This window comes from Ranitomeya variabilis, chromosome 6 (assembly GCF_051348905.1).
Source record: "Ranitomeya variabilis isolate aRanVar5 chromosome 6, aRanVar5.hap1, whole genome shotgun sequence".
In the NCBI taxonomy this organism is placed as follows: Eukaryota; Metazoa; Chordata; class Amphibia; order Anura; family Dendrobatidae; genus Ranitomeya; species Ranitomeya variabilis.
In genome coordinates, this window is record NC_135237.1 from 251,558,112 (window position 1) to 251,574,421 (window position 16,310).

At 42.1% G+C, this 16,310-nt stretch overlaps 1 protein-coding gene across 3 annotated transcripts in view; it reads right to left on the reverse strand.

Annotated features, from left to right (window-relative positions):
• Positions 1–16,310, reverse strand: part of INO80C (INO80 complex subunit C) — a 75,800-nt gene that overhangs the window by 20,281 nt on the left and 39,209 nt on the right. For all 3 annotated transcript variants that reach the window (XR_013216915.1, XM_077269586.1, XM_077269587.1), the window contains exons 2-3: positions 13,254–13,365; positions 3,122–3,189 (exon numbers count right to left, since the gene is read on the reverse strand). Coding sequence is in view for 2 of the 3 variants with exons in the window: in XM_077269586.1 (XP_077125701.1) it covers positions 3,122–3,189; positions 13,254–13,365 (180 nt within the window). In the remaining variant the exon portion in view is untranslated. The remainder of the gene's footprint in view (positions 1–3,121; positions 3,190–13,253; positions 13,366–16,310) is intronic.

The following is a 16,310-nucleotide window of genomic DNA, read 5'->3' on the forward strand; positions in this document are numbered from 1 at the left end:
AAGTCAAAAGTAATTGTCCTTATAGTATTTACATCTCATTAAGATTTCTGGCAAGTAAAACAAGATATAGAGCCTTCCAATGAAGTTACACCCTATCACTACACAATATTTTGAGCAGAAATTTGCTTCTTTCTCCACTTAAGAGATATCCCCTCTCCCTACCTCCTGAGCTTTTTATCCAATCTGGAAAAAAAAAACCAAACAGTTCATATCTATAGTGGTGCATATTGACTTTTAGGATTGTTTTTTCCAATAGGCGGTACTATAGCTTTAGTCCTCGTCATCTCTGAACAGGCTATTTGCATACTTATGTACATACAGGACCGCTTATGCTGAAAGGTTACATGAAATAACTTGTACACTTGCAAATTAACTTTTAAACACTGAATGTTATCTATACAGTTAGTCCTCAGGTTACAACGGTCTCGAGTTACATCGTTTCGTGGTTACAACGCTTTATACGACGCCTCGTTCCGACTTACACGGTTTGCATCGTAAGTCGAACTACATGCAACTACGTGCAGCCGCAGAAGAATAGAGTCCAGTACTGTACACTGTACCCGGTTACACGAGGAAAACGAGTCTCCTGCACGCCATAACACCCTAATTATGTAGGGTACTGTGTTAAGATAGGTGTTTGGATAGGCTAAGTGTTTGCAGTACTGTACTGTTATTATGGTACAGTATTGTATGAATGTATGGTCCGACTTACAATTCGGTTTACGACGCCATGTAAGAACGGATCAACGTCGTAAGTCGAGGACTACCTGTATACAGATCTGAAAAACCATGTTGCATTGGAGTGGTGGCTTTTCATATGCGTCAATTCTCCATTCATTGTTTATGGGACTGCCGAAGAAAGCGGAATGGTGTACCCTGCAGTTTTCAGCAGTCCCATAGAAAATGTGCGTTGCAACGCTCCGTTCACAGGATTGGTGGTGCTCCCTGTTCCCACAATCAGTAAGTTTTCACCTATCCTGTGCATAGGTGATAACCTTGAATGTTGGAGCAACCTTCTATATGGAACCAATCAACTTTATCCTGCTGGAGCATGATATATTATATTCTCAAATTTGTGATCTCAGGTTTGTGATGGAGAACCTTGATCACCATCCCCAAATTGCATTAATTTAATATATGCAAGGTAAATACGATGTATCAAACCTACATAAATTTATAAATTTACTACAAGTTTATTCAGTTTAGCTAAAAGACAAAGTTAATGTTTTAATTACCGTAATTGAAAACTAGTTGAAATGTATAAAAATTTATTAACAAAAAAAAAAAAAAAAAAAGAATATACAGTGGTAAACCTGGATACCCTCCAGATTTTGCAACTCTTCCCACCTACAAAGAATGGAGAGGTCTAATTTTTATCAAAGATACGCTTCAGCTGTGTAAGACAGAATCTAAAAATAAAAACCAGAAAATCACATTTTAATTATGTAACAATCATACATTGCATGAAATAAGTATTTGATCACCTACCAACCAGCAATAATTCTGGCTCTCACAGACCTGTTAAGAAGCTCTCCTAGTCTGCACTCATTACCTGTATTAATTGCACATGTTTGAACTCATTACCTGTATAATATACAGACATCTGCCCACACACTCAATCACAATCCACCATGGCCAAGGCCAAAGAGATGCTGTCCAAGGACAGCTGTCTAAGGACAGCAGGGCCAACATTGTAGACCTGCACAAGACTGGGATGGGAAACAGGACAATAGTCAAGCAGCTTGGTGAGAAGCCCACAACTGTTGGCACAATTATTAGTAAATGGAAGAAACACAAGATGACTGTCAATCTTCCTAGGTCTGGGGCTCCATGGAAGATCTCAACTTGTGTTGTAAGGATGATTCTGAGAAAGGTCAGGAATCAGCCCAGAACTACACTGGAGGACCTGGTCAATGACCTGAAGAGAGCTGGGACCACAGTCTCAAAAATTACCATTAGTAATTACATCTCTACGTCGTCATGGATTAAAATCTTGCAGGGCATGCAAGGTCTATCTGCTCACGCCAGCACATGTCCAAGCCCGTTTGACGTTAGGGGCAGCACTGGGGTCCCGAGTTCAAATTCCACCAAAGACAATATCTGCAAGGAGTTTGTATGTTCTCCCTGTGTTTGAGTGTATTTCCTCCAAGTACTCTGGTTTCCTACCACACTCCAAAGACATACTGATAAGGAATTTAGCTTGTGAGACCCAATGGAGACAGTGCCAACAGTGTCTTTAAAGCACTGTAGAAATAATGTAAGTAAAATAAAATAAAAAATAAAAAGTTTGCCAATGACCATCTGGATGATCCAGAGGAAGAATGGGAGAAGGTCATGTGGTCAGATGAGACCAAAATAGAACTTTTTGGTATCAACGCCACTCGTTGTGTTTGGCGTAAGAAGGACGAGTACAACCCCATGAACACCATCCCAACTGTGAAGCATTGTGGGGGAAATATCCTACTTTGGGAGTGCTTTTCTGCATAGGGGACAGGACGACTGCACCGTATTGAAGGGAGGATGGATGGGGTCATGTATTGGGCGATTCTGGCAAACAACTGCAAGTAAGGGCAATGAAGATGTGTCGTGGCTGGGTCTTACAACATGACAATGACCCGAAACACACAGCCAGGGTGACTAAGGAGTGGCTCCGTAAGAAGCATTAGAAGGTCTTGGAGTGGCCTAGCCAGCCTCCAGACCTGAACCCAATTGGAAATCTTCGGAGGTAGCTGAAACCTGAAAGATCTGTGTGGGGGAATTGGCTAAAATCCCTGCTGCAGTGTGTGAAAACTTGATCAAGAGCTACAGAAAACGTCTGACCTCTAATTACAAACACAGGTTTCTGTACCAAATATTAAGTTCTGTTTTTCTATTGCATCAAATACTTATTTCATTCAATAAAATGTAAATTAATAATTTAAAAATCATACAATGTGATTTCTGGTTTTTATTTTTAGATTCTGTCTCTCACAGTTGAAGTGTACCTACGATAAAAATTACAGAACTCTACATTCTTTATAGGTAGGAAAACTTGCAAAATCGGCAGTGTATCAAATACTTATGTTCCCCACTGTATGCATTTGTTTTTCCCTTCCTCACATTACACGCAGCTTCTACTTACAGGAAGTCCTGATATATCTGAATACTTCTTAGCCGGCTTGCAAGAAGGTGGTGCATCAATGTTAAAATCTGCAATTTATTGTAAAATATCAAATATTAGTTAGAGGAAATGTCATTTTGTTTTTTTTATACATGTAAATAACTAACACGAGAAAATGTGAAACTTTGCAATATTTCTTATTAGAGTAATCCAATTCTTTCTGGACTTGTAACTTGGTAAAAAAAAGTGAGTTAAAGGGAATCGGTCACCTCATTTTGGCCCTATAAACTGCCGTCACCGCCATCAGGGGCTTATCTACAGCATTCTGTAGTGCTGTAGATAAGCCCCCGATGTAACCTGAAAGATAAGAAAAACAAGTTTGATTATACTCACCCAGGGGCGGTCCGGGTGAGTATAATCTATACTAATGGTGGCCCGATTCTAACGCTTCGGGTATTCTACAATATGTATGTATGTATATAGCAGCCACATAGTATATAGCACAGGCCATGTAGTATATAGGAGCCATGTAGGATATCAGACAAATATTACGTGGCCTGTGCTATATACTATGTGGCTGCTATACAAATATATACATACATATTGTAGAATACCCGATGCGTTAATACAGGCCACGCAATATATAACAGTGGCCATGCAGTATATAACAGAGCTCAAACAGTATATAACAGCCCACGCACTATATAACACAGCCCACGCAGTATATAGCAGCCACGCAGTATATAACACAGGCGACCTAGTATATAACACAGGCCACGCAGTACAAAACACAGCCCACATAGTATCTAACACAGCCCACGTAGTATATAGCAGTGTGGGCACCAAATCCCTGTTTAAAAAAATTATTAAAATAAAAAAAAAAATAGTTCTATACTCACGCGCCGGGATCCAGCGAAACTCTGGTGATGCGCGCGGCTGCCACCATCTTCCGTTCCCAGGATGCATTGCAAAATTACCCACATGACTTAGCGGTCTCGCGAGTCCGCTAAGTCTTCTGGGTAATTTTGCAATGCATCTCTGGGAACGGAAGATGGCACCAGCCATGCGCGCCTGGGCAGACTACGGAGGGTGAGAATAGCAGGCTTTTTTTAAAATTAGGGGATAAAATTAAGCACACCAGTAGCGCTTCAGAAACTGTGAATCCTGCAGCGGATACAAATACAGTGCCACCCTTCTGTATTAGTAGCTATAAACAGGTATATATATAAAAATAATCCGCGCTGGGTTCTCCAGTTTTGTGACCACTAAATACCTCCAAAAACAATAAATATTTGCACCTTTTATATGACTTTATATGACTATTAAAAAATAAGTTTGTGCTGTGTTTTAAAATAGCTCCACCGTGGAGCACGACATTACCATAAGGAAATTCTGAGCGAGATAATAAAGTGATTTTTTACCTGGTGCGGTATAGTCGATAATGTCCACAGTTCCCTTTAGTCGGTCTTTGTAAAAGTCCAAATGTGGAAAAATGTGGCTTCAGTGGAGTTTTTTTTCCTCTTTTGCTTTCACGTGAGCGGGCTCCAGGCAGTGCCCCGGCCGGCGGCAAACAGCCCTATGCTCGCTCACTGCTAGTAGCGACTATGCGCTGTTGTGCAGCTCTCGGTTCTCTGCCTCTGCAGGACCTTGAGTGACGTCACGGTCATGTGATTGCTCACGTGACTTGCTACAGATAGCACGGTGGACCAATTTCCTACTAGTTTCGGAATAGGACGTATTCCTTCATCCTTTTTTAAAGTCATATAAAAGGTGCAAATATTTATTGTTTTTGGAGAACCCAGCGCGGATTATTTTTATATATATACCTTTTTTTTTAATTATTTTTAACATTACATCTTTTTACTATTGATGCTGCATATTATATTTTGCCTAAAATACAAAAGGAAATGTGTCATTTTTAACTTGAGGCCTTCCAGAGATGATTTCATCTTTAATTTGCTCAACTGTTCACAATAACAGTAATTTAGATGAGGGGTGCCCAAACTTTAACATGACACTGTATATATGTAAGACAATATGTGAACTCTATTGTTGGAAAACTGAGTTTATAATATTAGTAAACTTGAAAAAAAATATTACTTTCTTCATTGTTGTTTTTCCTATCTAACTATAGTTAAAAAACGGCTCACAGAAAAGGACAAAAATTCCAAAAAACATCACAGACCAGAAAAACAGCCTCGCAATCCTATCAATTTGTGGAGGGGGTGGCTGTGTAGTATTAAAAAGGCACACATATGAGGCATGCATAGGACGCCAGTCACACAGGTAGGTGTGAAGCACAGTGTCTGGCTTACAGCCTATTGATGACGGCCATACTATTAGATCGCACTAAATAAGTGAAAGGGCTCACAAGTATGAGGACCTTTGATGTGCGTTACAAGCTTGCGAATTTGGCCAAAATATCGACCAATACCTCATGTAATGTATTTATTTTATACATTATTTTTCATCTTTAAAATGCACTTTTTTCCATTTTTATGCAGAATGCAGCCAGACCCTTTACGGTTAGTTGGGTGAATTGGGGCATCTATCCTAGTGGGGTGCACTCATAGTGCTGTACAGCCCGCCTGATCTAATAATATGGGCATCATCAATAGGCTGCAAGCCAGACTCTGTGCATCACATGTATTTGTGTGACTGGTGTCCTATGCAAGTCTCATCTGTGTGGATTAATACTACACGGCCTCCCCCTCCATGAATTGGTAGGTTTGTTAGTGGCTGTTTAAATCAGTATTTTGAGCTTCCTTCGCCTTTATCATGGAGTCTGCCGCATCCTGCTAGTGCATTGGTAAGGCTGTTTTCTTTTCGGTGTTATTTTCTATTTAGTTATATAAATAAAATCCTAAAAACAATAAGCACAAACTCTATATCAACGAACAAGCACACAAGCTAATGGACACTTAAAGAAGCAGTGCCATTTATATTTTAACTTTTTTACAATTGCTCATTTTGCCTTTCTACCCAGCTACCGTAATTAAAAACAAACTAGCTGAATCCTTCTAAGCTGTATGTAAAAACAGTAAGTCTTTCTTCCCCGCACGAGTCATCATCACTGGCAGAGGGGGGGGGGGGGGGAGGAGGAGCTGAGCAGCTGGGTCGGGAGTTGAAGAGGCGGAAAGATACAGCTGGTCAGTTTTTAATCACGGGAGGTCGTAGTCCAAATGGAGAAGACCAGATTAACTGAGTAGAAACTGAGTAGAAAAGGAAAAGTGAGCAATTGTAAGTACACAGTAAATAAAGAAAAAAATGCAGTCAGCTCACCCGTATAAGATCTAGTGATATGAGAGCACTGAAGTCCGTTCTGACCAAATCAATTAAATCCAAGTGAAAAGTGATTATCCAGCTTCAGTTAAAATGTGAACATTATAGAAAAAATTAAAAACATTATTTCAGAGATGTGACCGTGTATAGCAGCTAATGCTAGTGATCTCTCCCATATAATATACAACCTGCCAGATACAGGGACCCACATGACATGGAATCAGTCGATATTGCAGATCTATTGTGAATAAAGTAACAAAAGAGAGAACACAGAACCTAACACAAATAGGAAATCGGGTAAAATCAATAATTAAACAATTTCCCTGCGAATGTTTAAACCATCACCGGCGGTGGGCCCACCTCAAAGCCGCAACATGTCAGCTGTTTTCAACAGCTTACAAGTGCGCGCAATGGGCGCGAGCGGAATCGCAATCCGCCCGCCCATTAGTTAAATGCCGCTGTCAAACTCTGACAGCAGCATGCAACAAGCGCTCTCGGCCGCGTGGCTGGAAATACTCGCACCGCTGACCCCATCACATGATCGGGGGTCATCGGTGCGTTGCCATCACAACCAAAGGTCTCCTCGAGACCTCTATGGTAGTTGATGGCAGATCCTGTGGTCGTCGCTCATAGCAAGCCTGCAATTCTGCTGCATAGAGGTGATCTGTGTATCACCTCCATGTAGCAGAGACGATCGAGTAGTGCATGCTTCTAGCCTCATATGGAGACTATTGAAGCATGCCAAAAAAAAAAAAAAAAATGTGTTTAAAAATATAAAAAAAATAAAAATATAAAAGGTAAAATCACCCCCCTTTCACCCCAATCAAAATAAAACAAACAAAAAAAACATACACATATTTGGTATTGCCGCTTTCAGAATCGCCCGATCTATCAATAAAACAAGGATTAATCTGATTGCTAAATGGAGTAGCGAGAAAAAAATCAAAACGCCAAAATTACGTTTTTTTGGTCGCCGCGACATTGCATTAAAATGCAATAACAGGCGATCAAAAGATCGTATCTGCACAAAAGTGGTTTTTGTTTTTTTTATAGCAAATTTTGGAATTTTTTTTTACCACTAAAGAGAATCTAGACATGTTTGGTGTCTATGAACTCGTAATGACCTGGAGAATCATAATGGCAGGTCAGTTTTAGCATTTAGTGAACCTAGCAAAAAAGCCAAATTAAAAAAATATGTGGGATTGCATTTTTTTTGGCAATTTCATCGCACTTGGGATTTTTTCCCCGTTCTCTGTTACACGACATGGTAAAACCAATGGTATTGTTCAAAAGCTCAACTTGTCCCACAAAAAAATAAGCCCTCACATGGCCATATTGACGGAAAAATAAAGTTATGGCTCTGGAAAAAAGGATAGCAAAAAACAAAAAAAGCTCCGAGGGTTAAGGGTGCCATTTGATTCGATTCATCTATGCATCTGTGTCTGACTGACAGGTTGTATATTAATTGGAGAGATCACAAGGACTAGCTCGGATTAAGGACACAGGACAGCGTCTGAAACGCGTAGCTGCTACACAAGGTCATATTTGTGGAATCTGTTGTGAATTCCGCTCTTGGGCTCCCTCCGGTGGTTGTAAGTAGCACTTTTGTGAGTTCTGCTCTTGGGCTCCCTCCGGTGGTTTTGAGTGGTATGGCTGCTTCTTGGATTTAGCATCAGCAGCTGCTTCCACTGATCGTCTTTCTGGCTAGGCTATTTTAGTCTGGCCCTCAATCAATGCCAGTTGTCAATTGTTCCTGCTTGGAGTCACGGCTCTTTTGGATTTCCCTGACACTCTGACCTGTTCAGCAAACATAAGTCCTTGCTTGTCCTTTTGCAGTCCTCTTGTTGTGGACTTTATTATTCAGCACATTCTATGTTTTGCTCATTTGTCCAGCTTATCAGTATGGATCTATTCAGCTAAGCTGGAAGCTCTGGGCAGCAGATTTTGCCCTCCACACCTTTAGTCAGGTGTGGAGATTTTTGCATTTCTCTGCGGTGGACTTTTTCTAGTTTTTATTACTGACCGCACAGTGTTCTATCCTGTACTATCTATCTAGCTAGAAGTGGCCTCCTTTGCTAAATCTTGTTTCATTCTACGTATGTCATTTCCTTCTCCTCTCAGTGTCATTATTTGTGGGGGGCTGTCTTTCCTTTGGGGATTTTCGCTGAGGCAAGATAGCTTTCCTGTTTCTACCTTTAGGGGTAGCTAGTTCTCCTGCTGTGACGAGGTGTCCAGGGAGTGACAGGAACATCCCACGGCTACTGCTAGTGTTGTGTTAAGATCAGGAACTGCGGTCAGTATAGTTACCACCAGCTCAGAGCTAGTCGCATGTCGCTCCTTAATCACCAGTCCATAACAGGAATCCATAGGAAATCATGTTTTTACATTTTTCTACAGAGTGGGACAAGTATATGGATACACCTAAATAAAATGGGAATGGTTGGTGATATCAACTTCCTGTTTGTGGAATATTAGTATATGGTAGGGGGATAACTTTTGAAGATGGGTAGTGACCATAGCGGCCATTTTGAAGTCGGCCATTTTGGGCAGGCGTAAGCCTGCTTTTGCATGCATTTTGGCATGCATTTGCGCATGCAGATGATACGCTGCGCACAGAAACGCTAATGTGAACTTAGCCTAACATGGGATTGGTGACAGTTTTCTCGAGTAGGGGTCTTGCATTGAAATCTGCTGCAATGACCCAGGTACTGTGTTCACCAGACATCAACACAATTTCTATCCGCTCCTCACGTGTTAACCTCTGCGACATGTCAATGGCTGAAAACAAAGAGAAACTTGTAAATAACTCATGAAAGAATAAAGTTACGTTAAAACCAAGCACACCATTGTTTTTCTTCTGAAATTCTCAATAAGTTTGATGTGTCACATGACCCTCTTCCCATTGGAAAAAATAAAGTTGGATCCAAAATGGCCGACTTCAAAATTGCCGTCTTGGTCACCACCCATCTTGAAAAGTTTTTCCCCTCCCATATACTAATATGCCACAAACAGGAAGTTGATATCACCAACCATAATTTTATTTAGGTGTATCCATATACATGGCCCACCCTGTATAATGTATTGCACTGCTCGTGCATTACAATGCATTATACGAGCAGTTAGAGTAATAAATGTTAACCTCTTAATCCCATTGGATGTACTATCCCGTCAAGGTGACCTGGGACTTAATTCCCAGTGACGGGATAGTACGTCCAGTGCGATCAGCCGCGCTCTCAAGGGGAGTGCGGCCGATCGCGGCCGGGTGTCAGCTGACTATCACAGCTGACATCTGGCACTATGTGCCAGGAGCGGTCATGGACCGCCCACAGCACAATAACCCCCGGCACACTGCAATCAAACATGATCGTAGTGTTCCGGCGGTATAGGGAAGCATCGTGCAGGGAGGGGGCTCCCTGCGTGCTTCCCTGAGACCCTCGGAGCAACGCGATGTGATCGCGTAGCTCCGAGGGTCTCTTACCTCCTCCTCCCTGCAGGCCCGGATCCAAATTGGCCGCGGGGCTGCATCCAGGTCCTGCAGGGAGGTGGCTTAGGCTTCTTTCACACTAGCATCGTACTCGGCCCGGCGCAGAGCGTCGGGCCGACGTACCGACGCTAGCGTTGTTTGAGCCGCACAACGGGTGCAGCGGATGCTGTTTTTCCAAGCATCCGCTGCCCCATTGTGAGGTGCGGGGAGGTGGGGGCGGAGTTCCGGCCGGGCATGCGCGGTCGGAAATGGCGGTCCGTCGGCCGCAAAAAACGTTACATGTAACGTTTTTTTGCAGCCAACGGTCCGCCACAACACGGCGCAACCGTCGCACGACGGTTGCGACGTGTGGCAAAGCGTCGCAATGCGACGCTAATGCTAATCAATGGTGAAAAAAAGCATCCTGCAAGCACTTTTGCAGGATGCGTTTTTGCAACCAAACGACGCATAGCGACGTGCAGTGCATGACGCTAGTGTGAAAGAAGCCTTACCAGCGCCTGTTCAGAGCAAGCGAAAAAATAAATAAATATATATATATATATATATATATATATATATATATATATATATATATATCTCTCTCCAATAAATAGATTCCATTATCTAAATAAAAAAACAAAATAAAAGTACACATATTTAGTATCGCCGCGTCCGTAACGACCCGCCCTATTAAACTGTCCCACTAATTCACTGAAGGGGTTAATACCGTAAAAAAAGAAAAAGAAAAAAAAACACGAGGCAAAAAACAACCCTTTATTATCATACCGCCGAACAAAAAGCGGAATAGCACGCGATCAAAAAGACCGCTATAAATAACCATGGTCTCGCTGAAAACGTCATCTTGTCCAGCAAAAAACAAGCCGCCATACAGCGTCATCAGTGAAAAAAATTAAAAAGTTATAGTCCTCAGAATAAAGCGATGCAAAATTAATTCTTTTTTTTACAAAATAGTTTTTATCGTATAAAAGCGCCAAAACATAAAAAAATTATCTAAATGAGGTATCACTGTAATCGGACTGACCCGAAGAATAAAACTGCTCTATCCATTTTCCCAAACGCGGAACGGTATAAACGGCCCCCCATCCCAAAAGAGATTCATGAACAGCTGGTTTTTGATCATACTGCCTCACAAAAATCAGAATAAAAAGCGATCAAAAAAATGTCACGTGCCCGAACATGTTCCAATAAAAACGTCAACTCGTCCCGCAAAAAACAAGACCTCACATGACTCTGTGGACCAAAATATGGAAAAATTATAGCTCTCAAAATGTGGTAACGCAAAAAATATTTTTTGCAATAAAAAGCGTCTTTTAGTGTTTGACGGCTGCCAATCATAAAAATCCACTAGAAAACCCGCTATAAATAGTAAATCAAACCCCCCTTCATCACCCGCTTAGTTAGGGAAAAATAAAAAAAAAAAATTATAAAAATGTATTTATTTCCATTTTCCCATTAGGGTTAGGGTTCGGGTTGGGGCTAGGGTTAGGATTACATTTACGGTTGGGATTAGGGTTAGGGGTGTGTTGGAGTTAGAGGTGTGGTTAGGGGTGTGGTTGGGATTAAGGGTGTGTGTGGGTTAGGGTTTCAATTAGAATTGAAGGTTTCCATTGTTTAGGCACATCAGGGACTCTCCAAATGCGTCATGGCGTTCGATCTCAATTCCAGCCAATTCTGCTTTGAAAAAGTAAAACAGTGCTCCTTCCCTTCCGAGCTCTCCCGTGCGCCCAAACAGGGGTTTACCCAACATATGGACAACAACTTCTGGGGTCCAATTTCTCTTGTTTCCCTTGGGAAAATAAAAATTTGGGGGGCTCAAAAAACATTTTTGTGGAACAAAAATTATTTCTTTTCACGGCTCTGCGTTATAAACTGTAGTGAAATACTTGGGGGTTCAAAGTTCTCACAACACATCTAGATAAGTTCCTTGGGGGTCTAGCTTCCAACTTTTGGGGTACAATTTCTTCTGGTACCCTCTACTTTCCAAAATGGTGTCACTTGTGGGGGGTTTCAATGTTTAGGTACATCAGGGGCTCTCCAAACGCGACATGGTGTCCCATCTCAATTCCAGCCAATTTTGCATTGAAAAGTCAAACGGCGCTCCTTCCCTTCCAAGCTCTGCCATGCACCCAAATAGTGGTTTACCCCCACATATGGGGTATCAGCGTACTCAGGACAAATTGCACAACAACTTTTGGGGTCCATTTTCTCCTGTTGCCCTTTGTAAAATAAAACAAATTGGAGCTGAATACATTTTTTGTGAAAAAAAATTAAATGTTCATTTTTTCTTAAACATTCCAAAAATTCCTGTGAAGCACCTGAAGGGTTAATAAACTTCTTGAATGTGGTTTTGAGCACCTTGAGGGGTGCAGTTTTTAGAATGTTGTCACACTTGGTTATTTTCTATCATATAGACCCCTCAAAATGACTTCAAATGTGATGTGGTCCCTAAGAAAAAAAAAATGGTGTTGTAAAAATGAGAAATTGCTGGTCAAATTTTAACCCTTATAACTCCCTAACAAAAAAAAAATTTGTTTCCAAAATTGTGCTGATGTAAAGTAGACATGTGGGAAATGTTACTTACTAAGTATTTTGTGTGACATATCTCTGATTTAAGGGCATAAAAAATCGATGTTGGAAGATTGCGAAATTTTCAAAATCTTTGCCAAATTTCCATTTTTTTCACAAATAAACGCAGTAATATCAAATACATTTTACCACTACCATGAAGTACAATAAGTCTCGAGAAAACAATGTCAGAATCACCAGGATCCGTTGAAGCATTCCAGAGTTATAACCTCATAAAGGGACAGTGGTCAAAATTGTAAAACTTGGCCCGGTCATTAACGTACAAACCACCCTCGGGGCTTAAGGGGCTAAAAATGGCCCACCCTGTATAATAAAGTTCACATTTAACTGGATAATCACCTTTCCCTTGTAAGTCCAATGCTAAATAATCTGATGACTGCAATATATTAAGAGGATAAAAACTTGGATTGGAGTGCTGAATTTAAAGTTGTTTTAATTATAAATTTGCAGGCCTGCAGGATACAAAGACATGTTTGATTAAGGGCCCAAATAAGAAATACAATATGTAAGATCAGGTTTTATTACAAGCTAAGGGAGATCCAAGGTGGCATTTTTGGTAACTTTGCGCAGTTCTTTACATTGAAGACATAGTTGTTGATGTTCCTGAAGGTGCCAGCATTTCATTTAACATAATAACATGTTTACTAGCCACAACTGGCAGATTTGCTCTACACCTACTCCATTCCTTTAGGAGTGTTAGAATAACTGAAATGCACAAGACATTTAGCCACAATATGAAGCCGGGCACAGGAGATATTTGTGGAGCTTTCATCATTTCTAAGTACATGCTAAGCAGCTTACAGCTCGGATCATTTAGTTGCCATGGCAATGCCCTTTCTAGAGCAAGAATCTGTTTCAGGTTCTTCCAGGTCCTGTTCTTTTTGCCAGCAGCTGCCCCTCCGATTCCTGAATGCTGCCAAAGAGAAAGAAGCGGGACAAAGTCACTAAATCTTCATGGAAAAGGTTTATTCAGACGGCCAGGTCATGCAGGATACAAGGAAAACAACAACTGAAATTGGAGGACAAAGTCGGATCACTGGCCTCGAGTTATCTTAATGGCATGAAATGATAGCACGTTGGCAACAACCCTGCCCAATGTAAGACAAGGCACACTTCACACACAGTGGCCCCGATTCAGCAAAGCAATTTTGCCAGAGTAAATTGCTTAGACTATGCTATCATCTCTGGGCAGGGGCATGACGGCACAGCATGTCTTAATTCATCATGTTCTGTGGCATTCCTTACACCAGAAAACATACTCCAGTCAGAGACGGAGTAAGATTTCTGGCATAGTGCACGGAGGTTCGTGCCACCCCATATTCATCAAGAGGTGTGCACTTCTCTGAATCAGGAGCGTCTTGACTCACCATGCAAAGTCTTCCCTTAAAGTCAGAGAAGACGCCCCATACTTTCCCAATAGACACAACCCCACCCTTCACTAGTAGTAATAGCGAGCACTCAGCAGTGTTATTACCCAATAGCTGCATTTTCCTGCTAGCGGAGGGGAAGGGTCAGTGAACAAGCTGCCAAGTCCACACAGGACAGGAAGCAAACACTCACTTTTCAAGGCAGAATTTTGTCTGACCCCACTTTAACATCTACAAAAGACTAGATTTAGAATTACTTAATTTTCAGTTAAAGGGAATCTGTCACCTTAATTTTGCCCTATAAACTGTGGCCACCGCCATCAGGGGCTTATCTACAGCATTCTGGAATGCTGTAGATAAGCCCCCGAAGTATCCTGAAAGATAAGAAAAATAGGTTATATTATACTCACCCAGGGGTCATCCCGGTGCGGTCCGGTCCGATGGGCGTCGCGGTCCAGGTCCTCCCATCGTCATATGATGATGTCCTCTTCTTCTCTTCCTGCCGTGGCTCCTAGCGTAAAGTACTGCAGTGCGCAGGCGCTGGGCCTCGCCGACCTTTCCTGGCACCTGTGCACTGCAGTACTTTGCTCTGCCCTCAACAGGGCAGAGAATTATGCTTGCGCAGGAGCCGCGGCAGGAAGCAAAGAAGAGGACGTCATCGTATGAAGATGGGAAGTGCTGGACCCGGACCGCGACGCCCATCGGACCCGAACTGAACCGGGACCGCCCCTGGGTGAGTATAATTTAATGTTTTTCTTATCTTTCAGATTACATTAGGGGCTTATCTACAGCATTACAGAATGCTGTAGACAAGCCCCTGATGGCGGTGGCCGCGGCTTATAGGGCAAAATTGAGGTGACAGATTCCCTTTAAGTCTTTGGTACGACAATCATACACATACATAAAAATCAGTGTCCATTCTGAAAGGGTTATTCCCAAAAAATCAAGTTATCCCATAAGATTTTTTTTTTTTTTAAATAACCCTTTAACACCTACACATTAAATACACATTTTCCTCTTTGAATGTTATGGGATATCACTAGTGGATCAACTTTGGAAGTCCAACCTCTGTTACATCACAAGAGAAATGGGGTTAACATCCAGTTTGCCTTTCCCCTACATTCTTGTCTAATCACACTTGGGGAAAATAAGTATTTGATATACTGCAATTTTGCGCATTTTCCCCCCCTACAAAGAATGGAGAGGTCTGTAATTTTTTTTATCATAGGTACACTTCAAATGTGAGAGACAGAATCTAAAAATAAAAAAAAACAGAAAAATTACATTGGATTTTTTTTATTAATTTGCATTTTATTGCATGAAATAAGTATTTGATACAATATGAAAACAGAACTTAATATTTGGTACAGAAACGTTTGTTTGCAATTACAGAGGTCAGACGTTTCCTGTAGTTCTTGACCACACACACTGTAGCAGGGATTTTGGCCTACTCCTCTATACAGATCTCCAAATCTTTCAGTTTTCAGCACTGTCGCTGAGCAACATTGAGTTTCAGCTCCCTCCAAAGATTTTCTATTGGATTCAGGTCTGTAGACTGGTTAGGTCACTCCAGGACCTTGAAATGCTTCTTACGGAGTCACTCATTTAGCTGCCCTGGCTGTGTTTCGGGCCATTGTCATGATGACACACTCAGCCATGACCCATCTTCAATGCACTTACTGAGGGAAGGAGATTGTTGACCAAAATCTCACGATACATGACCCCATTCTTCCTCTCCAATACGGTTCAGTCGAGAACTTGCATGGAGGGCTTCTTAACAGGTCTATAAGAGCCATAATTCTTGCCAATTGGTAGGTGATCAAATACTTATTGTTAGCACCATGATCACCGCCGCCGGTTCCGGGGCTGTTGCTGCCGGCACGGTGCTCGTCGCTTCCTCCTCTTTTGTTGCTCCCGCGGGCTTCTCTCTGGTCTGGCTCCCGACACGTGCCTGCTGCCAGTCGCGCAATGTCTCTTCCCATATGCATCTTAGGGATCGAGCACGTGTACATTCCTCCCCCTTATCCAGCACTGTGACCTGACCTGGCAGTATTAGGCCAATAGGGGGCTGGGATTTGGTATTTCAGACCACACTCCCCTTGTGGAGGCGCCTGATTGTTGAGTTTTGCTCCCATTACCAGGCCCGTTCTTCTGCTCCTCACTTATGCCTCTCTGTGTCTTAACCTCTTGCCTCCGTTTCTTTTTGCCCAGTATCTGTGTCTTAACCCCCCTTGCCTCCCTGTTTCTTTTTCAGTGTCCAGCTCTGCCCTGTGTCCTCCTGGAACCTGTTACCATCTCCTCCTCAGTCTCCTCATTAGTCTGCAGACCTTCTCCTCTCTGGTCTCCCTAGCCCTGTTTCCTCTTCTTGTGGTCACTCATCTTGCTCCTTACCTGCGAGGCTCTCTCTCTCTTCCCTCATCCCAGTCCCGTCCCCGTTTGTTCGCTATCCTCGAGCCGACCCTGGTCCTGGCATCCGTGGTACTTAATGCCT